This window comes from Pseudogymnoascus verrucosus (genome assembly GCF_001662655.1).
Source record: "Pseudogymnoascus verrucosus strain UAMH 10579 unplaced genomic scaffold scaffold_6, whole genome shotgun sequence".
Classification (NCBI taxonomy): Eukaryota; Fungi; Ascomycota; class Leotiomycetes; order Thelebolales; family Thelebolaceae; genus Pseudogymnoascus; species Pseudogymnoascus verrucosus.
The window spans coordinates 748,606-757,332 of record NW_017263657.1 but is presented as its reverse complement, the minus strand read 5'-3'; the positions used below and the strand labels follow the sequence as shown (position 1 = coordinate 757,332).

Here is an 8,727-nt window from a genome sequence, read left to right as displayed (position 1 = left end):
ATCAACCAATCGTGCTTTCTACTTATCCATACTAAACACTGGATGAGAGAAAGGTAGTTATGGATAAAAAGACTGTGGCTTTTATCACTAAGATATTTTGCAACGTCGTGCAACTACCTAATCCCCCGTGATTGCCGTTTTGGTGGCGTACACCCCTGTCAAGGAAATTACGCGCAGCTTCATTGGGATAGCTCAGCTGAACCTCAAAATCCCCACGACTCCGATATGCCTTTCGTTCACCCGCCTAGGAAAGGAGGTACGTTATAAATTCTGGTTCTTGGTGGCCGAGGGAGACTACAGCGGCTAGCACCACCTGTTAATATGGCCCAGACGACGACTGCCCAAGCTTAGGGAAACGGAGGCACACCAGATCGTCAGCTACCATTCGTTATTTGAGTGAGAGTGTGAAACATCTTATTGTTCCCTAGCCACGTTATGAGGATGAGGGGGTCAGAACCACCTGAGATGTCTGGTGCGCTGCAAGGAAATGCTTCAATGTCTAGATCCAGCAGGGAGGCCAGCGAAAACTTCACAGGCTATCCTAGCGATTCGGATTCGGATTCTGATGGAGATGAGTCTATGTCTGTATACAGACGAGAGGCGGGGGCGGGGGGGCGACGGGAACAATCTTTCTTCATTGTCTCAGATCCCAAGAAACACCCAGAATATCGTTTGGGACCCCTTGAAAGGATTGAAATCAGGCCGATCCTGAAAGCCTCTACATTCAAGATATTAAAGCCAAAAAAGAAACGAAGAAAATCAATGAATCAATATGCTATAGATGCAATACGACGAAATGGCGTCAATGGATCGGTTTTGGATCTCCCGGAAGCTAATATCCGACTCCCAGACTCCGACTCTGATAGTTTAAGCGGGGATGAAAGTGGGCAATCACATCCACAAAACATCAAATGGAAAGATAGATCATCTCTAGACGCCATTATTAGAGAGGGAAATACATCTCGTAATTCCAAGGCTCTCCCGACAATTATGGAGCCTACCCTTCGCCATTTTAAGTATTCGGATATGATTATCCGCGCGTCTCCAGTCTTCAGACACTTTTATAAGGTCCTCGATGGCGTACCGTCACGCAACAATAATGTCGCAAACATAACATCTATTGACTTTTCCGACAATTTCCGAGATTCTCCAACTGAGTTTATTGTTGGTAGCAACGACAGCCATAATATACGTAGGCTTGGGGCAATTGGTCAGATTCCAGAGAACGTCAAACAAAGGCTACTCATAGTACCGGATTTAGCGCCACAGATTATCAACCTTCTTGGGAACCTCTTTGGACTCAGCCCAGAAGTTTTTGAGGAGCACCTAATAAATTCAGGATACGAGGGAGCGAACTATGATGATAAGCCGGCACACACCTGGTCTACAGCAAAGATGAAAAAATCACACGCATCTATTAAGTGGTATCGACCCGTACAGAGACGTCCCGTACCTCCATACTCTACTCGGGACCGGGAGGTCCTCCTTGATCCGACACAGGGTCGCTTGAAGCGCAGCGAAGACTACGACAGAGATGGCCTTGTATATCAAACCCAGTCGAATATATTTCGGTCTGAATGGGAGATGTGGACTGACCCAACGATAACAGCTGAAGATGATAGGATCTGTGGATGGGAAGAGAGAGCTACTATCTGGAGCCAAAAGCTTGATGGCAGAGATTGTTATATTGGTAGGTGACTAATAACCGAAGAAGAAGAACTACTGCTTACCCCATGATAGTGATCCTAGTCCTTGATCCACTGCCAGTCATAGAAGAAGGAGTTGAGCAAGTCGTAGAAGCAGCGCGAGTCTATCGCCCGGACAAAGACGGCTCTGACTCTGATGATTCTTTTGTTGATCCTGCGGAAGACGCCGAACATTTGTGGAAGCTAGCTGAAAAGCTTCAAACCCAACGTGCTTCTAAAAAACGTACTACACAGCTACAGAAAATGTTGAACCCAAGTGGCAAGGATAGGAAGCAGGACGATGAGGCCGCCTCTGTACTGAGTCAGGCATTTGAGAAGGTGAAGGTGAAGGTGCTTAACCTAGTACGCCTACATCCTGTGTTCCAACAGATTGTCCCGCGAGCGCACATAGCAGTTGGTATCGATGAAGCGTTTCGCCACGCACCACTTTTAGATGAACTGGGCCGCCAGCTGTTTAATACCACGTCTACGAAGGACGAGTTCTGCCAATGGCTAGATTCAATGCCTCCGGGAAGAGACGACCATCATTTTGCGTTAACTACGCCATTATATCACATCATACAACAAGATTCGATAAACCTACTTAGTCACTTGCACAAGACTCTTGACGAGATAAACCTCGATATGCTAAGTGACGCGAAGATGGAGGATCGAGTAGTCATGTGGCGTCAGATTATAGCTCGGGCCCAGCTTGAGTTGCCAGAACTCAAACGTTCTATAACATCATTCTTTACTTTCACCCAATTACTCGGTGTGAAAGGAGGATCTGACATTCAGGGCCAGTTTAAAGACCTATCAACTGGGATTGACGATATGATCCAAAGACTTCAAATAGCGTCCTCGTCACTAACCTCAAATATGGCCTTACTTGATAGCAGACGATCTATTGCCGAAGCTCAGGCCGTTACAAAATTAACAGAGCTAGCCTTCTTCTTCATCCCCTTATCATTTACTGCCACACTGTTTGGGATGCAAGTCGAGCAACTGGCCACCCCAGCGCCGATTTGGATCTTTCTTGTCTTGGGCACTGGGTTTATCGCTCTCTCATATCTTGTTCGACTCACCATTAGGAGTGCCTGGCTACATCGGTTGATCAAGGCTTACAAAGAGAGCATTGCGATATACGCCCAGAGCAAGCGCCAGCCCCTCAAACAAGGAAACGTACCAGCATCCATGTTTGTGCGATGGGCGGGACATATGGTAGCCCATGGACTAGCTGCCAACCACAGAGCAATGGTTACGTGGATCAGTTCGTCGCGTCCTGGTAGGATTATCGTTGGTGCTAGTCTAGTTTCTTTCATCGTGGTACCTCTCGCCGTTATATGGACAAGGCCGCTGGCACCGGGAATAAGGGCAGCGATAACTGCGGTTATCGTGTTGCTTGTCGTGACTACGGTCGTACTCAATGTTATGTGGAGGATTGTGTCAGCAGCGAGGGGTTCAAATGATAGATATGGTAGTACTACTTATACTCATGCCTCTGGCTCGGGCTCGGGTTCGGGTTCCCTTTAGGTCTACGGAAAAGAGATGCCAAGGCGAGCTCTAAAACAAGAATACCATAATACGCTATGTATAGAATAATATTCTACACTACACGGTCTATTAGCCTTTTACGCCCATTTTTACAGCGCTTTGCCTGGCACCACGTCATCAATATTCTATGGCTTGAATAGTCTGAATACTCAAAACCATAACCAAGATCCCCAACATCGCAACGACAACCAGAAATCCCCCCCCCCATCCCAGCACCATAGCCGCCGCGCCCACCCCGCCCCTCACGGCTCCATACGCCAAGCTCCCGCCCATACTCGACGCCGTTGCCGTCGCCACGTGCTGCCAGAGTATCGAGATCATCATGAGGATTGCCGCGATTAAAATCGCTACAAGCGTTATCTTCGACACAGCGCGCGACGGAAAAGGTCGCACTTCGACCTCAGACCCGTCGTCGTCCTCACTAGTATGCCATTGAGGATAGGTCACTAGTAGGATGAGGCTGATGACCATGAGCGCGATGGAGGCAAATCTGTAGATGATAGTTAGCAGGCGGTTAAAGTGGGGGTGTGAGGGGGGGCAAACATGAGCCCATCGAAGACGATGGTGTCGCGGAAGGTCTTGGCGATCCAGAGGATGTTCAGTGGGTCCGGGCTGCTTCCACTCCGGGTCCCATTCAGGGCGCGAGCCAGTGCATCGGCGTCGCGCGAACAAGTCCAGTTCCCTGGCGCGGCGCTGATGCACATCCCAATGTAGCCGGCGCGGACCTGGAGTGTTGTGGAGTTGCCAGCTAGGTTGGCGAAGGTGGTGGAGAGGGATGGGCTCAGCTGCGATGCGGGGGGGGAGGACGGAGGGGCGGGTTGGTAAGAGAGGGAGAGAAGGTATACATCTTTGAGGCCTGTAGTTGTGCACCCGGCGACAAGGATGGCTGGGTGGTGATGAGGTTAGTGGGGGACCGGGGGGGAGAGAAGAGGGGGCAGGTACAGAGGAAGATGATAGAGATGGATATGGTGATCATGAAGACATGGTGAATGCCGAAGAACGGCAACCAATCTGTTAGAGATAGCTCATTAGCAACTCATCTCAGCCACGCAAACCCCTGGAGGGGGGGGGGGGTACATACAAAGAGCAGCACGAGCAAGGCGAGAAAGACGATCAATGCGAATAAGTTGAGCAAGACGACTAATACGAGCACGATGAGCAAGACGAGCAAAACCCTTCAATGTAGGCGCTTCACTGCTGACGACTACGCTCGTCTGCGACCTTTCAGCTGGCGAGCTTCCCTGCGTGCTCGCATTCCTCCGCGACATCGTGATCGGATCCGCGAGCTGCCTCTGCAGTCCGTCAGCTACGGAAATTCCTTGCGCCTTCGTCGGCGACGTCGAAAACGGAGCTGGGAGCTGTAGACGGCATGGTGGGCGTCGTCGTTGCGGAGCCCGAGCTGACCGCTGCAGGGCTGCGGGTTTCTTGGCTTCAGGGGTGCCCTGTCAGGCGGGTCGGGTCGCTTCCCGCGCTACTCCTGTCACACCCCTGTTTATGACGGCGACTGGGGTGTTTGGAGTCGCTGGTAGTCTGACGACGACAAGGGAGAAGATAAAGTCAGGGGCGCGCAGCTGAGCAACGTCCGTTATATCATATGAGAGATGCACGCCCGCAAGAAGGAGGCTATCGCTAAACTTCGTGACCGAGGATAAGGCGAGAACGAGTTTGCAAACGAACCTTTTTCTTTCTTGAAGTGGTAGTTATATTTGAAAAATAAATGTAAGATCCGCACGTCGAAGCGCAGTATGATCTAAATATAATCCAAAAATGCAGGACGATAAATAACTTCATCAAATCCTTTCAACACCATCAACCTCAAAACTCCAACTTCCCTGCTCCATATCCTAATATAACCCCACCATATGAACCAAAAATGCAGGACGATAAATAACGTCAACAAAACCTTTCGACACCATCAACCCCAAAACTTCAACTTCCGTGTTCCAAATCGTACTGGAACCCTCTTACCATATATATTAAGAAATCCCACCATATTCGTAACTGAATCAATCGTAACCCCAAACCATACCCCGCAACTCACCCCCTAGCAATCTCTATACCTACTTCTCCCTCTCTCCTCCTCTGGTTCTCCCCCATCCTCCTCATCCCCATCCTCTTCCTCCTGCCTAATACACTGATGCTCCTCACAATACTTCCAGCTGCACCCCTCTTCTCCCAACGACTCCCCGTAAGAACACCCGCACGGAAGCGTCTCTCCCAAGCTCCCATACCGTCCTTCTCTCTCCCTACTCACTGCTTCCGGCCGGGGGAGTTGTATCGACCCGCTATAATCGCGGGTCTTGACGCGGGTTGCAGCGGAATGGATGGTTGGCGGAACCATTTGATGGGGGTCCGGCAGGGGGGCAGACCTGTGCGGAGTGTAAGGGGTGGGATGGTGGGTGGTGTGCATGGAAGGGGGCCATACTGGTGCGGTTGCAAGGGCTTCGTCGTGGTCTTCGTAGCCGTTTTGGGGTTCGGTGTGTTCGGTGCCGGTTTCTACGGCATCCATGGTAGCCCCGTGGATAGTGGCGTCTCCATCCATGGCATCATCCCCATGCACAGCATCGTCGGTGGCCATGGCATTGGCCCCATCCATGGCATCATCCCCATGCACAGCATCGTCGGTGGCCATGGCATTGGCCCCATCCATGTCGACGTCTCCATCTTCCTCATGGAAATACCCGTCAACCCCATTCTCATTCCCATTCTCATTCCCATTTCCAAACCCATTCCCAAACCCATTCGCATTTACAAACCCATTCTCATTTCCAAACCCATTCGCATTCCCATTTCCGAGCCCATTTCCAAACCCATTTCCAACCCCGTCCCCAACCATACCCGTCAACGCCCAGCCGTCCTCCATCTCCTCATGCCCCCTCTTCCGCCCTGCAATAGGCATGCAAGCGCCTCGCATGAAATCCTGAACCCGCTCAAAAGCGGACCTCCCACGCCGTCTCGGCACCGCATCTTCATTCTGCCCAGTCCCCGTGCCAACAACCGGGCCAGAGCGCTGGAAACCCGAGCTCGACGGATCGCCGCCGTGTTGCGATGCCGGACCGGATAATTGCGGGATCACCATCGCTGCGTTTCTGCTGTATGGGCGACTGCTGCTGCTGCTGCTGCGTCCCGAATCCGCGATCGATGCCGGGTCCACGGTGTGTCTGCCCTCGAAGTAGGAGGACAGCGGGGTTGCCAGCAGTTCGGGCTGCTGCGGGGGGCGCCCTTCGAATTCGACATGGTGCGAGGAAAATCTTGTTCTCGGGAACGCTGCTAAGCGCGTGGAGCCGGGGGGGTCGGGTATCAATGTCGGTGCCGGCGGAGGCGGCATGCTGCCACTAACACCGGCAGCAGAATATCCATTACCAGCCCCTGGTATCAGGGGCGGCACACCGGCGCCGAGAATAGACGACGACCGTGACCGACTGCCCTGACTTGGGCCAGCAACAACAGCCCCAGTCAACGACGGCGACGGCGACGGCGACGGCGTCTTCAGAGACCGTTCCTCCGGCGACGGCGCCGCAGATCGACGACTTCGTTCCTCAGCAGCGAAGCGCGAAGAGGATGGCGAGGGGGCGGCAGAGCGGATGAAAGGTTCCTCAGGGGCGGAGGTGATGATTATGCCGGGCGGTTGGAAGTTGAGGGTCTGTGGTGGCGCGGAGATGGAAGGCGACTTTGGGGAGGGAGTGCGGGGGAGAGTGTCGGAGGAGGTTGGGGAGCCGGAAGGCGGCGGTGGCGGTTGGGGGGTTGACATGGTGGTTGTCGTGTGTGGAGTTGATAAGGGGCGCTGTGCGCTTTGTGATTGTTGTAAGGCGCTCTACTCTTTGTAAGAGTTGTAAGGCGCTGTTGGGTTTGCGGAAGGCGATGGGTGGTGTTCTCTTTAAAGGAGTTGTGAGGCGCTATGAGTTTTGTAGAAGGTGATGTGTGCTGTGCTCTTTTAGATGGTTGTGAGGCGTTGTTCTCTTTGTAGGAGTTGTGAGGTGTTGTTGTGGATATAAAAGGCAATGGGTGCTGTCGTTCTTATGATAATTATGAGGCGTTGTAAATTTTATAGAGGGTGATGGGCACTGTGCTCTTTATGATTGTTGTGAGGCGTTGTGCTCTTTATGAGAATTGTGAGGTGTTGTCGTTATTATAAAAGGCGACAGGCACTATGCTCGTTATGATAGTTATGAGGTGATATGGTGTGTGCAGAGGGAGATGGACACTGTCGTAATAACTGTATGTGACAGTAACTGTCCTCGTAGGAACGAGTAATAGTTGCTATCCTTCTTATAATAGTAGATAGTCACCGTACTGTCGACAGGAGTTGATAGATGCTATGGGACTTGAGCGTATCGACAGAGGGAGCAAGTTGATAAAATCCGACGGAGGGTATTGTCGATAAATCGACAATTAGAATAAAGTGATGATTTCACAAAGGAAGAGAAACAGAAAAGAGAGAGAGACGAAAAAAATCCCATTACACCCATCTATCTATCTATCTACTAAAAAAAACCACCTTCTAGCTTCCACACCAGCCGAACCAGTACCTGGTTCCTGGTAACCCACCCCCATCATCACACGATGTTGGGGAAGTGCCATGTTTTGACAGCGGGTGGTGATGTGATTCCCGCTGTCGAAACGTGGGTGGAAAAAGGGGGGAAAGCGATGTGAGTGGATGGATGTCAGGCACATGCGGGAGCTAGAGGTGTTAGGTGGATTTAGAGTCCACGCCGGCGACACGCGGCGACACGGCTGTTCCAGGGGAAGCGGAGGCTGGAATGGGATGGGGTGATTGATTTGGAACGGCGTGGATTTTTTTTACCAGATGGGAGCTAACAAAGGCGGGGGGGGACGTGTGGGAAACGAGTGCTAAGTGGCAGACTTTTTTTACTTTGTTCTTCACTTTATTGGGAATCCGGTTGCGAAAGCGCTAGAATATTAGGATATTACGCAAATATCGGCAAATTAGTTACAAGACTCCAACGCCAGGCCTCGTCATCGTCAGATCATCACATTCTCGTCCCATTTCATCACCCCATTTCCCCGCGGCACTAGATACCAGGCACCAGGTACCAGGCACCAGGCACGCAACACGTCATCTCAAACTCTCATCCATCAACTCCCCTCCTCAAACACTCATCCCATCAACTACCCCCCCCTCAAACCATGAAAGCAAAAGCAGCCGCCAACACCACCATTCCCAAGCTCGCCGAATTCGCGCCACCAGCGTTAGGAATGGGTGGGATGTTAGTCGACGTAGGACCAACAGGCGTGTTGGTGTCTCCACCAGTCGGGTGCACGATACCAGTCCCGTTCGTGTGGGTCACGACGGTCGATGGTGGGAGCGGGGTGACATTATCACACGTAAAGATCGTCACCGTGACAGTCGCCTCATCGGTAGGTTCGGTGGGCTCAGCGGTGTGCGTGATTGTGGTGGCAGTTGGCTCTTCCGTGGTGGTTGTAGGCTCAGCGGTGTCAGTGATTGTGGTGGCAGTTGGCTCATCCG

The 8,727-nt window shown here is 51.8% G+C and overlaps 3 protein-coding genes across 3 annotated transcripts in view; 1 reads left to right on the top strand and 2 right to left on the bottom strand.

Annotated features, from left to right (window-relative positions):
• Positions 1-3,832, top strand: VE01_02243 (uncharacterized protein). Its single transcript, XM_018271754.2, has 3 exons — positions 1-256; positions 331-1,690; positions 1,741-3,832. Exons 2-3 carry the CDS (start codon positions 436-438, stop codon positions 3,216-3,218), a joined length of 2,733 nt encoding a protein of 910 aa, XP_018133586.2. The 5' UTR covers positions 1-256; positions 331-435; the 3' UTR covers positions 3,219-3,832.
• VE01_02242 (uncharacterized protein) lies at positions 3,213-6,990 on the bottom strand (the record flags this gene model as incomplete). Its single annotated transcript, XM_018271753.2, has 5 exons — positions 3,213-3,729; positions 3,783-4,125; positions 4,182-4,250; positions 4,321-4,531; positions 5,665-6,990. 5 exons carry the CDS (start codon positions 6,988-6,990, stop codon positions 3,357-3,359), a joined length of 2,322 nt encoding a protein of 773 aa, XP_018133587.1. The 3' UTR covers positions 3,213-3,356.
• Positions 6,991-8,380: 1,390 nt separating this feature from the next.
• The window catches only part of VE01_02241 (uncharacterized protein), a gene marked incomplete at both ends in the record, with an annotated part of 996 nt that continues 649 nt past the window's right edge, over positions 8,381-8,727 (bottom strand). The window contains one exon of the mRNA XM_018271752.1: positions 8,381-8,686. Within this exon, the coding sequence (XP_018133584.1) occupies positions 8,381-8,686 (306 nt within the window). The remainder of the gene's footprint in view (positions 8,687-8,727) is intronic.

Bases quoted from the DNA above. Each gene is read 5' to 3' on its own strand.
- VE01_02243 (XM_018271754.2), top strand. From the start codon at position 436: ATGAGGATGAGGGGGTCAGAACCACCTGAGATGTCTGGTGCGCTGCAA. The intron at 1,691-1,740 runs GTAGGTGACTAA...ACCCCATGATAG, and splicing joins TGGCAGAGATTGTTATATTG to TGATCCTAGTCCTTGATCCA.